The sequence below is a fragment of the Labrus bergylta genome, chromosome 16 (assembly GCF_963930695.1).
Source record: "Labrus bergylta chromosome 16, fLabBer1.1, whole genome shotgun sequence".
Lineage (NCBI taxonomy): Eukaryota > Metazoa > Chordata > Actinopteri > Labriformes > Labridae > Labrus > Labrus bergylta.
Genome location: NC_089210.1, coordinates 23,247,561 through 23,262,843, shown reverse-complemented (window position 1 = coordinate 23,262,843; position 15,283 = coordinate 23,247,561). Strand labels below are relative to the sequence as shown.

At 40.3% G+C, this 15,283-nt stretch overlaps 1 protein-coding gene across 2 annotated transcripts; it reads left to right on the top strand.

Annotated features, from left to right (window-relative positions):
- Nucleotides 1-1,989: 1,989 nt before the first annotated feature.
- Nucleotides 1,990-14,308, top strand: LOC109994570 (ethanolamine-phosphate cytidylyltransferase). Of its 2 annotated transcripts, none has more exons than XM_020647984.3 (13): nt 1,990-2,321; nt 7,675-7,763; nt 8,083-8,244; nt 9,132-9,198; nt 9,296-9,380; nt 10,518-10,559; nt 11,100-11,232; nt 11,396-11,478; nt 11,759-11,836; nt 11,919-11,984; nt 12,077-12,142; nt 12,231-12,319; nt 12,878-14,308. In XM_020647984.3, the coding sequence occupies exons 1-13, from the start codon at nt 2,182-2,184 to the stop codon at nt 13,020-13,022; spliced, it is 1,245 nt and encodes a 414-aa protein (XP_020503640.1). In that variant the 5' UTR covers nt 1,990-2,181; the 3' UTR covers nt 13,023-14,308. The 2 variants fall into 2 exon arrangements, with proteins under 2 accessions (XP_020503640.1, XP_065820740.1); XM_065964668.1 differs by having other exon boundaries at nt 10,518-10,560; nt 11,086-11,232.
- Nucleotides 14,309-15,283: the final 975 nt, after the last annotated feature.

Genomic DNA, 15,283 nt, shown 5'->3' with positions numbered 1-15,283 from the left:
CTAAACCCCCTCTGTCTCGGCGCACCTCATCAAACATCACCCTCCTCAGCAGCGTTTCAACCCCAGCACATTCAAAACACATCTCCTGAGAGCACATGCAGAGACACAGAGACAGATGGCTGAAGACAAGCTGCGTCTTACCACTCCATCCTGCAGGGCAAGTCCAACCCCCAGTGCTTCTGCACCAGCACAGCAGCCTAGTATTGTTCTTATAAATGAAGGCGGCTCCTACAGGTCTAAGTGACCTGTGCCTTAAAAACAGGCTCCTCTCTCCCTCCTCGGATGCCTGCCCCAGACAGCCCAATGGCCTCTGAAGGGTTGATTAATTTGGCAGGTTGGGTTAAGGTGAGCTGGTGGCCGATATGTAGGACAGCATTCTTCATCTTCACCCACTTCTGCAGCAGGTGCCTGCCCCAGTTCTCCCAGCTCAGCCCCGCTGCACAATTAATGTTGCCATTTCCATCAGTGAGGCTGTTCATTTTGCACGTCTGTGCTGCCAAATCATGGTATGGGGGCTCCTCTGGGCAAATGTCCCGATGGTAGAGGACATTCGGGGAGGAGAGGGGAAGCTGTTTATTCCTGTTCAAATCAGAAATTAAACAAATTCTCTGCAATGATGAAGCACAGGAGGATGCAACATACAATCTTATTTTTTATATGAAGCACAACACGCCTGTGTGCAGTCCTGCCTGATAAAGACTCAATACAACTGTACAGACAGGACTAGATAAATACTGTATGACTGCCTTTGTGAAGGAGTTAACCTTGCCCTGGCTCTGCAATATGTGGGTTTGGGTTTCCCTCTGCTGGCTCTTCAGTGTAAAGACTCTGACTGATTTAACAGGGTTTTTCCACAAGATGACGCCACATTCTCTTCCCACAAGGATTTCCCCTCCAGTGCACTATCTGCTCTCATCAAACAGAGGACACGCTATCCTCGCCCCCCTAAACCAAACTTGAATTTCCAGTGAAACACAAAAAAATGTCCCTTTATTATTGTTGTGTTGTTCTCACTTACAGATTGTAATACTGATCAGCTAGTTCAAACAAATGATGGAAACTTAATGTTTTACTACCATGCTATAGTGACACACTAAGAATAGCTTACATGTAAAGCAAGATAAAATCAGCAGTGTGACAGTGTGTAAGCATGAGGGCTTTAATTGAACTCTGTTTTTCAGGGCATTGATTGTGATGATCAGACACACATTTTGAAGAGTAAAGCCAACACATCGCACCACAAAATGATCAGTGTGGAGGGAACACAGTGAATCCTCTGTGTCATCAGACACTAAACTGTATCTTCACTCAGATAAAGATTTATTGCAGGGCTGTTGATGTTAGCCCATCTGACTTATGGTCATGCAGCCTGATGCTTTGTGATCATAATTGTCATAATTGGCCTTTTTTATTTCTCTAACATTGGCTATAACTTTTTTTTATATTCTAGTTAATTAGGATACACTATGTCATAATTATGAACACTTTCTATTAGGCTACCATAGTGCTACTTACTTAAAAACACATTTTTATTAATTGCTTTCATGTTTTATGTTTGATAAAGTGATACAGGATGTAGTCTTATGTTGAATTTGGTTAGTTTAAAGTGATGCATGATAGTAAATGAAAGTCCAGTTAATGTACTGGCATTCCATCAAAGGCAGCCTTGGCAGATAGCCTGCTATGTCTGTGGGAATCCAGATATTTATCACATGACGGAGGAAAACGCTGCTATTATGTAACAACATGTCGGCCGCGTGCACCGGCACTTCATCGTACGATTCAACCTGCGTCAAGTCCGACAGTGTTAACACCTTTCTTCAGGTCGGAGCCTTTCAAAATAAAGGCTCTTACTACAAAGGAGAATGGCATGGGGTTTACTGAGCAATTCTCCTTCCCTCCGCGACGTGCCTGCATTCTTTCCTCGACTTGACGTAGCCGGGCGTCGTGCGTCATGCGTCGCTGCGTCGCCGGTCGAGGAGGCGTTGGCGCATCGCAGTGGTGTTGCTGCTGCTGCTGCTGCTGCTGCTGATCCTGACACAGAAACCGGCTGTCCTGTTCTGAAAGGGGATACACATCAGACACGGTCCGCTTACCATCACATTTGCAGGGACACCTTCTGTAGCTGTAGTTGCACTTTTTTATTATTATTTTAAAAGAATAAACCACCAGCTTAAAATAATGATCAAGAACGGGCATCACCACCACCAAGTGAACGCAGCAGCAGCAGCAACCGGGAAAGACGCAGGGACGACCCCCAGCGCTGCAGCGTGCAGTCCCGAGAAGAGGAGGCGAAGGATACGGGTGTGGTGCGACGGCTGGTGAGTTTTCGTCCTGACCGGATGTTTGAAGGTGTTAAAGAGATGTCACAGCCTTATTTCTTGTCGTTTACATTTTCGAGCACGTTTGAATGAACGTGCCAGTCTGTCATCTACCACCGGGACGGGCCTGCTGCAGAGCTCCTTCAGGACTGCTGCTTCATCCTCAAGGGATGCACACAAACTTTGAATTTATCATTCACTCATTTCATGCTCTTCAATGGTTATAATGGCCAAACATATGTCCACTGGAATCCAGGACTTATTACAGTTCATTAGTTTTACTTGGCATCATTACTGGCACATGATCCTAGTATACATTTTCCAACTCAGTGAACATACAATTACATAATAACATCAGGATAATATTACAGGCCACTGAACTTTGCAGCTTACATTAACATTATTTTAAATTGTTCGCCAACTAAATGTACTGTATCTGCAATTTATTTTTTGTTATTCACTCAACACCTGTTCAAATTAAGACATCAATCAAGGCCAATGTAAGGCTCAAGTGGCCACTAAATGTTGTTTTGAATCTCTAAATGTGTCATTATCTAATTAAATGAGATAATATGAAAACTAGTATACATAATTTAATATAAATAGTATAATACAAAGTAAAATCCATAGCTTTAAGACACATCACACCACAGTTTTTTGAATGAGGAATACACAAGGTCTAACCTCTTACACTATCTCTGTCCCTTTTCTATTGTTACTTGTTTTAAATATTGTTAAACAAAGAGTTCTCTGTTTTTATTTAGAATTTGTAACTTTGCTAAAATCAGCCACCATTGATATACTCAGCAGCAGTGGTGTAGTGCAGTTTATGGGAAGGTATAGGGACTAACCCGGTTATTTTTCAGTCTCCGTCCACACTTCTAGATCCCCTCACAATATTCAGTAGAATGTTGCAATTTTTTTCCCTTGGATGGTGTAGTTGTCTTAGCCTGTAGTCTGTTTGCCTGTTAAAATGATAAAACCTGCTCTTCTTCTGTGGATTATGTTAATTTCATAACAATCCCTACTCCCTTAAGTCTAGCAGTGGAAGTTTTTTAAGTCAATTAAATATGCAAGAGTAGTCTTACATGTCACTGTTTATAACAGAGGCCGGTTATCCTCTGCTGAACTGGCCCTTTAAAGAAAAGTTTGGGGGGAAATAAAAAATCCACTTCTATTGGCCCCCTTACACCACTGCTCAGCAGACATACAACGTGATTCAGGGCCTGGGTATTGTATATGCTGCTACTGTGACTGTTATAATGCTGCACAGGGTCACTCTGATCTGCTTAGCCTCACTTTTGGATTACTTTCATGATACCACAATAACACATTTTACAAACAAGGTGTTCTGTTTGAGCGTCATGGAACAACTGTACTAGAGTAGAGCATCCATTCAGCAGCAGCACCGGCAAAATGATCCTGATTTGTTTTAATATTGGACATAATTAAAGATAAATTAAACTGCTTGCCTCTCTTTATGCAACCGGCCAGCTGAGCACAACAAACAGGGGTCTGGACTAGCCTAACTGCTGTTATATGTTTTAGATGAATTTAAGGTATGACTGTTCTCCAGTATAGTGTCAGATATGTGTAGGCTACTCACTTTCAGTTGCCACTTCAAAGATAGTCTGTCATAAAGCTCTGTACAATCAGATACCTCAGTTTTACATAGAATATGTTGATATCAAACCAAACTAGTCAAATAATGACTTTATTTTTTATCGTAGACACTATTTAAGGAATGCTATATTATTCCATTCAGACATATAGTAGGTCAGTACAGACTTTCCCTGACAACCAAAACATATATATTTCAATGATTCCCCGTCTGAAGTGCTCAAGAAGAACATCCTGCAGACTGCACAGAAGTGTTTATAGTGAGGCCTTTGGTTTATCGAAGGTAAACAGGACATTCTTTGAATCCAAAAATGCTTTCCACCTCTAATGTGATGAGTCAGCAGCTGAATTCTTTGCAGGAGATGTTAGCAAACTGATAGGGGCTGCAAAGGTCTATGAAATGGGTGACAGAAAATTGATTGAACAACAAATGCGATCATCTTTGTATGTTTTTTATCACGCAGAAATTCAAATTTTTGCTCAAAATTGAGAAATTAAGTTTTGTTGTTTCCATAAACAATAGCAAATAGATTTTGGGCTTTTTTTTAAAAACGACCAGAATTTGCAGCCATTAGCCGTAAATTTTTTTCGCATTTTTTCTGACTTTTTTTTCCAATCTATATAATCAAAAATCAAAATGCTAAAATTAGCATCCCTAGGAGGACTAACCCTTTAAAGTGTCTTGTCCAGGAAACACTGATCCTTGGTGGACAGCGTCTGGCTCTTTACTGAGTAGCGGCAAAATAAAATGTTTTGACTTTATGTGTTTAAGGCCAGGATTACGGTGGCTTTCTCCTGTAGAATTCCTGACATTTAGGTGTGGCTTGTTGTCCGTGGTTTGGTGGAATGTTGCAGAATGTTTGGGATGCCAGAATATTAACCGGTGGGCTGAGCACGCAAAGAAGAGCCAATGTCAACAGAGCTCATGCCGTTAACCCCTCTAACCCCTCCTGCCCACACCTGCTCCGGCCACCGCTGCTCGTGCAGCCGTTCCCGTCACTGAACACATTGTTCCCCCCCTGAAGCCCCACCACACATCAGCATCATCACGCTCTCACTGACATCCAGCCCCGTCAGCAAGCATGAGAGGAAAATTCCAAGGAAAGAGCTCAGTCACGACACATTCTCTCCGCAAACACAATCTTTCCTCTCTTGCTTGTCACTGTGCGAAGAGGTGACGAGGGGTTAAAGATCAGTTGTCAGAGGAGTCATCACCAGGGGAAAGTGTAAGGTCCACTTCCATGTGTAACGGCTGAGACAGTGCATCCTTACAAGACCATAAACTCAGCTGTTTAAAGCCTCTGTGACGTAACAGAGTGTTTCCCATTCTGCTCAGGCTTATCGGAGACTATTGGGTTTCCTGGGAACTAACAAAGAAATGTTCAATACAGAAAAGAAAAGCTGAAATTAGCTCTATATCTGCAGGTTTTTATTTTTATTTTTAGAGAAATCCACTTGAACAGCATCAATTTTATTCAGTTGACACTTTAACCAAGTCAAGATTATGTTCTCTCACTTTGTCCGTTCTGCTATAGTTCCTACCCTTGTCCTTTTAAATTTGGTTTGTTTTTGCTCCTGTGAAGCTTAGGTGCTGTTAGGGTGTCCGCTACCAGGCTAAGCTAATCAATATTTCATCATCCCACACTGATACTGTCACGACCTATCCCTGCTGAAAAATACAACAGGAATAGGGTAACACACGTCGCACAAGCAGCTAGTATAACACCCCAGAAGCAGCCTCCTGCTCTTATGTAATTCGGTCTGGGTCTCAGAGTTTTTCTTCTCCATTCATTGACCTCCAAATGCCCTCCCTCCTTACTAGATTCTTCTGGCCCTGCACTATCGCCTCGGTGCCTGCACATGTGGATCTCATTGCAGCAGACGGGCAGCACGTCACACTGGAAATCTTTTGTTCGTCTGTGTGATGAGCTGGCTTGACCAAAAAAAAAACCTTTACATTGTTGCACATTTTGTTCCAGCAGTAGTGCAAATAACGACTCGCAGAAAAGACCTCGAGTGTAGTCACAGTTGTTTTTCTATCACAACACCCTCAGGTGCAGAGCTGCTTGTTTTGCAGGGAGACCAGGCGCAGATGCTGCCTCTCTCTTTAGCAAAGAATGGAGCTGGAAACAACGTGAGATTATATTACTGTTGTGGCTGTGTACACACTGTAATTCTGGCGAGGATCATCTGCTTTCTTATTGATTTGTGAGGATGCTATTTATAGCCCTGTTTTACACCTGACTCCTGAGGGTGCTGACGTGTAATACAATAAACTGAAGCGGACAGAGATGCTGTTATTATCTTGTCATTATTATGATTCTCTGAGTTACCTGCTCACTCAGAACGCTGATAGTTACTGAATAAATTCCTGCAGATACTTCCTGATCAGCTCCTTCTAAAGTATTCAGTGTTACATGTGGTCACTTCTGCGGTTTGAACGCATTCTTCTCCTTTTTTAGTGCATATGAAACATCTATATAATATTCAAAGTAGAGCAGAAGAAATATGTTGACACTGATGTCAGCTGTTGGCAGTAGTGATAGTGATAGAAGGCTAACACCCATCTGTTCACTATTACTATGCTAGATTACAACGATACAGTCTCAGTCTGCAATCTGTGCTAATCTAATTATCTCCAGATGCTATCACAGGCAGGGTGGAGTGTGAGGGAGGGAAAACACACTGTGTGCTGGACATTTTCATGTTTGAGACTCAGATCAGATATTCAGCCGATCACATGACATTGAGTGTGGATGACAGTGATATGATCAGAAACGCATATCAAAAAATATCTCTTGTATTTGATCTCATGAACAAACCATTCATATTCTACCTTCAACTCGTTGATTTTAACTTACTTTGAAGTGTTTTCATCTTTTTTTCTGGACAAAGTTTGTTAAAAAAAACAAAACAGAAATACTCTCTGAATCCCAGGCGGAAAACTTGTGATCAAGGAAACTCATACTGTACGTCCCAGTGTCAAAAAGAGTCTGCCTGTTCAATATTAAAGAACAGTGTGAGCTTCAAAATGTATACATAAAAAAATCTACCATTTAGAAAAGGTAGGCTGAGAAAACATATGCAGTTGTTAAGATGTATGGATATATTTTGGAGCCAGGTATAGGGTAAGACATCATCGTTAATATGGATGTAGTTTGTTATGTTAGAATAACGTTATAGGTTTCATTTGTAGAACTGAGTTAGCCTGTTTCTCCTCTCACTGTCCCTCTTCACCCTGCTCCCCCTCCTCTCTCTCTGAGCAAAAGTCAAACACCCCCTGCATAACAAAATACACATGTACATGTTGACATTGTGCAGCTGGCTGTTAATAAAAGTGTCTGTGTGACATCTGGCATTCAGCCCAAGTGGATCTGACTGAGGACGGACTTTGTTTTGTTACTTTTGTTTTGTTTACAGAAGAACATATAGAGATATACAGTATATATATGTATATCAAGATATGATTTTTGGTCCATATTGCTCAGCCCTTAGAACAGCCACGCTTTATTCACCAGCACAGATCTTTATGTACTAACAAGGGGTTATTGACATGTTTTTTTTACCTAATCCCCCCTTCCAAAATTCAATAAATGAACAAATCCACTCAATCCGTTGTCTTTGAGTTAAAAAAAAAAAAAAAGAACAGCTCATACAGCCACTCTACCTCACTGTCATTATGCAACTTTGGTGATAATTCTTATTCCCTTTTCACTATCTTTTTTCCGCCCAGCTATGACATGGTCCATTATGGACACTCCAACCAGCTGCGACAGGCCAAGGCAATGGGAGATTACCTCATCGTTGGAGTGCACACAGACAGTAAGAATCACTGACTATCGTCCCTCCCACAACTAGAGTAGAGTGCATCTACTCTACCTTCAGTGTCCCCTTTACACTTTGAAGGGAATGTTGTGATTGTAGTGCAACAGTCGTGACTCACCCTCCTTTCAACACACTGTCATTTAGATAACCCAGAATGACATTAATATCAAGGTCCAAAAATATCTGACAATAAAATATGTCAAGGGCCAAGCCAATGCCAAATCAGTCACTAGTGTGCTTCTATTAATGTACGTTCACAGGGTGTATTCGGGCTAACAATGTGTTACAAGTGTTCTTATCTTGCTGTGTTTTCAAGGTGAGATTGCGAAGCACAAGGGTCCACCAGTCTTCACTCAGGCAGAAAGGTACAAGATGGTGAGGGCCATAAAGTGGGTGGATGAGGTCGTGGAGGGAGCGCCTTACGTCACCACCCTAGAGACCCTCGACAAGTACAACTGTGACTTCTGTGTGCACGGAGGTACAGTAGAGCCCTTCCTCATGTCCTTTGCAGAAACACCAATAGTCATTCCATGACTCAAAGCTCCTGTGAGGAGTTTTCTTGGCTGGTTATGAAACAGACTGTAATGAGTACTGATGACTCTGTATGAAATACTAAAGTAAACAAAACCATCAGGGTGTGGACTTATTATTTTTATGTTGTTTTATTTAATGCTGACATGCCTGACACAAAATCATCTAAGATGAGAGGTACTGCTTTGATCGCAGGGTGTGCCAAAATTTCTCACAGGAGCTCTAAGAGGCGGCTGTGGATCAGTGGTAGAGTCAGTCGTCTCTCAACCAGATGCTGCGGGGTTTGATCCCCAGCTCCTCAAGCCACATGTCAATGTGTCATTGAGCAAAGTGCTTTGTGCAGTCAGAAGACTAGATAAGCTCCATACAAACTCAAGTCCATTAACCATTTAAGAATTCTGTGGTCTGATCCCCCCAAACACACACACACTCACACACACAGTGTTTATGCCCACTTAAACCTTTGATCATACAAGTTTGATCCACTATTTAGCTTACATTTAATATTTTCAAGCAACATTTCCATGTCATTACATGAAAAATGTAGCACAATGCAGTGCAAAAATAAATCCCTTCACATGTAACTATTTGGTAAACAACAAAATATGTTGAAGTAAGTAAAAGATAAAGACTTTTATGTATTGATTAATTTCTTTGTCTTTTTAAGACCTCTTGCAGCCACCTGCAGTACCTTCTTAGCCCACTAGGGGGCCACAACCCATCACTGCACTTGAAGATTAATAGACATTAAGATTGCAGTTGCAAGAATAAAGCTTTGTTACAGAGTTTTAACACTTTGATATAAACTGGATGTCATGTTTTCTGTTGTTTCAGATGATATTACACTAACAGTGGACGGGAAAGACACATATGAAGAGGTGAAGAAGTCAGGCCGGTACAGGTGAGTTCCATTTAAAATATGTTGAAAGATACAGTCAGAATGGGGCATTGTGTGTGTGATTTATAAATATGTTACATGGTGTCTTTGCATGTTACAGGGAGTGTAAGAGAACCCAGGGAGTTTCAACTACAGATCTGGTTGGCAGGATGCTACTGATGACCAAAGCACACCACAGCAACATTGTAAGTACAGATTTCCTGCATACAGTGTCAGTACACACAGTCCAAGTATAAGCCACTGACCGTGTACAAATATGGACATGGTGTTTCCACCTCCTCTTGTTGACAAAAATAAGGCCAAATTATTGCTGACATGTCATGTAGGTGACATTAGTTAGAGGCAGAGTTTTCCCTGTAGATATAATGGAGCCGTGATGTTGATGTGAACTTTGGTGTTGAAAGATGAAGCCGAAAATCCTGCAGTTCATTGAGTGTCCGCTGCAGAAGTCACATACACACCCATTTAAAAAAGCAAGTTTAACAGCAGAAATGAACACTACAGCCTAGTTTGGATTAGGTCTGTTTAGTTTATGTCTCGATCAGCACATGCCGTACGGCAGGTGATTTTTTTGATTTTATGAACGATAAGTGTTATTCATTACAAGGCGCGTAGCTGATCTGATTGACAGGCGGGTGTGACATAAAATTTTGTCAAGAGGCTTAAAACCCGCCTCAGCTCCAGCTCTGAACCGTTATTAGGTTGACTGAAAATTAGGTTGAGACAGGATTTCCAGCATGACGACTGCCATTGATAGGAAAACAAATTCCCCTGAATTAACTCTTCATCAAATAATTTTTACAATCTATGGTCCTGCCCCTTTAGCTTCTCAAAACACACATTTAACTTACGGACAACATTGTAAAGATCCATCAGGTCGGCCTCTAGTGCTGGTAGACATAGTAGCTGACATTTAGAGTTATGAAAGCTGAATCACTGCAGTGTTAGAGCTAGTTACATCTACTCTTGTCGTGTCTCTTCTCTGCTAAACCGAAACGCTTCAGGAGCCAATTTAGACATTACACCCCCTTTTAAAAACATTGAAAATCTTACTAAAACTTCTCCAAAAAAATAATAGTTGTATATAAATTAGCAAGATAAGGATAAACAATCGTACAGAATATTTTTTTTTACTTGTACTTTGATTTGAAGTTTGACCCATGGCACTTCTGGAGTAGGCATGCTGTGTGTCCTATACTGCAGTAATCCACCAGAGGGCGATCAAGTTGTTTTTGCTTCACTTTTGGGAAGCTGTCATCTTGCCCATCTTTTTGTACTCTCTAAATGTTACTCTTTCTAACTCAATTCTCTCTTCTCTTCAGGATAGTTCAGACTATCAGCAGCACACAGACAACTTTGGAAAGGTAGGTACCAAATATATTTATCACCTAATCAATATGAAATCCTTAGCCTTTACCAATTTCTTAACGGCACATGTTTAAAACAAAAAGTAGCTTCCCCTCTCTTAATTGTTTTGTCATTTAAGTAGCCAATGCTGCTAAGTGGACCAAATGTCAACCATTATTAAACAAAGGCCTTTACTGTGGACCCACTTTAAAATCAAGCTGTGGACCCTGCCAGTAAACAGTGAATGCCACTTCTGTTCCCTGGATGGGCAAAGTAACTCAGAGTTAACATGCCGGGGTTTTAAAAAGTGTGAAAGCAGCAGAGGCTCTCTGCACCATTCAAACTGTTAAAACTGGAACACTGTGAATTTGGCACTTATTGAATAAATGTGCTCAGGCTTTTTGGAACAACCCTCAGTAAGCCAAAGGCGATGTAACTATGCTCACCACTAGGTGGCAGCGATGCAGCTTATGGCCATTAACTGAAGTGTATTCTTTCTGTGTGTACATGTTGTACTCATTTTGCCTGTCTCTGGTTTACGGGGGGCACATGGGCAGAAGGGCCACAGTCCCTGGACGGGGGTGTCTCAGTTCCTGCAAACGTCACAGAAGATCATCCAGTTTGCTTCAGGGCAGGAGCCTCAACCTGGAGACACCATCATCTATGTGGCAGGAGCCTTTGACCTCTTCCGTATCTTTTGAAATGTATATTTTGCATTTGCATTCAATGTCAACTAAGACTTGTCTGTTCTCCTATTCACAAAAGCAGCTGTGTAAGGACTGTGTGTGTTGTTAGTAATTCTGTTGCTAACAAGTCACTTTTTCACAAACATCCTTGACCCGTCACCTGTCAGACATCGGCCATGTTGACTTCCTTGAAGCGGTGCATAAACTCGCAGAAAAGCCATACATTATAGTGGGTTTGCACTTTGATCAGGTGAGTCTTCTTTTGCATGAGACATTTATGGCCTCACTGAATGTCGTGTTTGCATTCTACTTCGGATTTATCTTTTTTAAAACCTGTACACACTGTTTTAATGTAAACTCTGTAAAACTATCTACCATGTGTAAATCAACCCATAGGTTACATCATTTATTATCATGTTTATTTCAGCACCCCTTGTACTCCTCACCCCAGCACTATTTTCAAATGGATTGTATGTGCACACATGCCCGAACACTACATCTGATTGTGATTCTTCTTGGTGTTCTTTCAGGAGGTGAATCGCTACAAAGGGAAAAACTACCCCATCATGAATGTCCACGAGAGAACACTCAGCGTCCTGGCTTGTCGAGTAGGTTTGTCCTCTTGCTCTTAGTCTAAAGGTGATTTTGTTCAATTGATTTCTAAATTTATTGTCTACTTTTTTCCCCCAGTATGTTTCCGAAGTGGTGATTGGTGCACCGTTTGCAGTCACTAAAGACTTGATTGACCATTTTAAGGTAACAACAAAGAAGACACTTGTTCCTGATGAATATAGTATACATTTATGTGTATTAAAAATCAGTAACATAGCACACATTCTAATCCACAGGTGGATCTTGTATGCCATGGTAAGACACAAATATATCCTGACAAGGATGGATCCGACCCTCATGCGGTAAGACTCCACACTCACATAGAGCTAGCACTGTAATCTGCAGAGATGATGAATTAGACTTATTTTGCTCTATTTGCTTCTTATCCAGGAGCCAAGGAGGATAGGAATCCTGCGTACTGTTGACAGTGGGAACAGCCTTACCACAGATGCCATTGTGCAGAGGATAATTAAAAACAGGTAATAAAAAAAAAAACTAGAAGTAGAAGAAAAATACACTGTGCCATGGGTGCAGAAATAACAATTATCAGTTATCTTTAGCCCTTTTCATATTGTAATTCTGCAACAACAGACTGTCAGGAAGCTCTATTTTCATTATGCCATAAGACTGCATAATATTAGTGTCTGAGTTTGTGAAATGACATGGCATACAGCTTTGCCAAAGCGCGAGAGATAGCAGCACATCAGGAGCTCCACATACACAAACAGTCAGACATGCGCACACACACACAGCAATGTTCTTTCCCGCTGGCTCCGCTGATCCCCTCATCCCCTCTCACCACTGTAAGCATCTGTTACTACCTCAGAAGGTGTCACAGAAGGGGGATCACTTTGTCCCCTCTTTTATGCCTCCGCGGCATTCAGATTGAAGGTTAAACGTCATAGGAGCGTAAATATCGAGCCTTGAAACGTCAGTCTCAACTAGGGCTCTAGAAGTTTTATTTTACTGCTGTGAAAAGTATAAACAAGTGTGTAAGGGCTTGTTGATAACCTCCACTTTTCCCTTGTTTGATTCAGGTTGTTATTTGAAGCAAGGAACCAGAAGAAAGAGGCCAAAGAGATCGCTGTGATTCAGGCCATGAAGCGAAAAGAGGAGGAAAAGACTAAAGAAAGACCTCAGGCTGTGCTGCAGAAAGGCCCCAAAACAAGCACCATCAACTGACATAACAGTGACACTTAAACTCATGTACACTAAAAACAACTCTTTGATAACAGTGACAGTCATGGCTGATGACAACAGTACTAACAGCCGCCCATTTATAGCCAGGTCGGCATAGTCTGCTGTGAGTATCAGGTATACAGTGTGGGTGTACGTGTGTGCGTGTGTGTGTGGATGTGTGTGAGGATCCTATGTGTGTATTCATATATCCTACATATGCAACTACATGATCATATTAGTCAGCACTCACATATACTGACTGAGTTATGGACAGAATATTAGTCAAGAGTAGGAAAAAGGAAGCTATCAAATGTCTATTTTGTGTCTTAAAATACTTTTTTAAGTTTTTGCTTTCAAACACATTTTTTATGAGTTATTTTTCGGGGATTCGGACATGCACATTGGAAGTGTGGGGACTTGAGATGTTGGCCATGCCTTGAACTTTAAAGGATGTGATTTGGTTTGTCATTAATGTGGGGTTGTCACTGCTTTCTGTCCAGCAATGGTTGTCGCCCCCTAGCTAAACTATCTTTGTATATACTGTACTTACTGTATGTATGTATTATAGGTTGATTACAGTCTCTCTGCAGGATGCTAAAACCAGTAGAGAGTCAGGGAAGAACAGTTCTCCTGATTCTCTGCTTCTAACTTTGGTTGTCTGAGGTGTTGACACTTTGATGGACTCTCACTGGACCTCATGTACATATCAGACCTCGCTCCTCTCAGACTGCACTGACTGCTCGAAAAATCATCAGAAATTTTCTGTTAAATTGTCAGAACTGATTTTTAACTCCCAAATGCACATCGAAGAGACCTGCATGCCCGGCCTTTTTGAGTGCAAAATGCATTGTTTTAAAGCAACACTACCTTAGATTGATCCTAATCTAGAGAACACTTCAGAGCATTAACAGACTCCTTTTAACATTTAGATTTTAGTTTTAATAGAGAATAATGACAGATGTTCAATGTTGTTGACTTGATCATGAAATAGACCTCTCACTCATGAAATAGACCTCTTACTGTCTTTAACTCTGTACAATTAACCTCTGTCTCTATATCAAATCGGATGAAATAATATATTTTTTGTAGATGTGTATTTTACTTACCTCCTCTGCATTAACTACTGTATAGATGGTTTCATATGTAAAAAGCATAATAACAATGTCTGTATGTAAAGTCGGAATGTATTCAATGTAGGCTATAATGTTTGTTAACAACAACTCCCAGTTGTAAAAAATGATTGGACTAAGGTACACTATTGCTGATAATTATAACATTTTATTTCTGAAGGCTTTTTGTAATTTTCTTTCCTCACTCAAACAGAAAACAATGTGTAATGTGTCATTTTTGTCTTAAGTAAATGAGCAGGCTGTGCATGAGACACATTATAAAAGGTTAAGGTCATTTTTTTTCCGACACAGAAATGACCTTTGATCAGAATAAAATGATCTGAATTTTACAGCATATGTGTGACTCACACAGATGGTTCGTTAAATGCCAGGTCATTAGAACACTGGTGCCCAGAGAGAGCAGGAAAGTTCATATGTAGTCTGACCTATATGAGTACCAGTTTAAATCAAAGGCCTGAACTTGTGACTTTTAAAGAAATATAACCCCGAACTTAAGGTTCATGTAGGCTGTGCAAAATATCACAAGTAATTTATATATGCTCTCTCCCAGGTTTCTGACTCTGACTGTCCGCTGTCCTATCTCTAAAATAAAAGGCATAAAAAAGCCCCAAAACAAATCTTGAGAAAAAAAGGTCAAATGCTGTGCTGGCAACTCATTGTATGGGCAATAGTATAGCAATAATCTCTTAGTAAAAGCAGTTTAAATATGCCATATTACAAATTTGTCGCTCAATTTTGAACATTATTTATTATAAAAACAAATAGTAGGAAATGGAAATAGTAAAGTCGACCTACTATCTCAAGGTTGTAATAGGCAAATTATAATACTTGTGTCAACTCAATGCTGTAAGCAACCAGCAATCATACAAATCGTATTATTATTTTTATTAGTAGTAGTAGTAGTAGTAGTAGTAGTATAGTATATACATATATATATATAATATAGTATAATAATAGTATTATTATTATTTTATTTTTTTATATTTTTTTATATTTTTATTTATTTGTATCTTTATTTTTATTATTATTATTATTATTATCATTCTTCTTCTTCTTCTTCTTCTTCTTCTTCTTCTTATTATTATTATTATTATTATTATTATTATTTTATCTGTCGACGTCACCACTTACAAT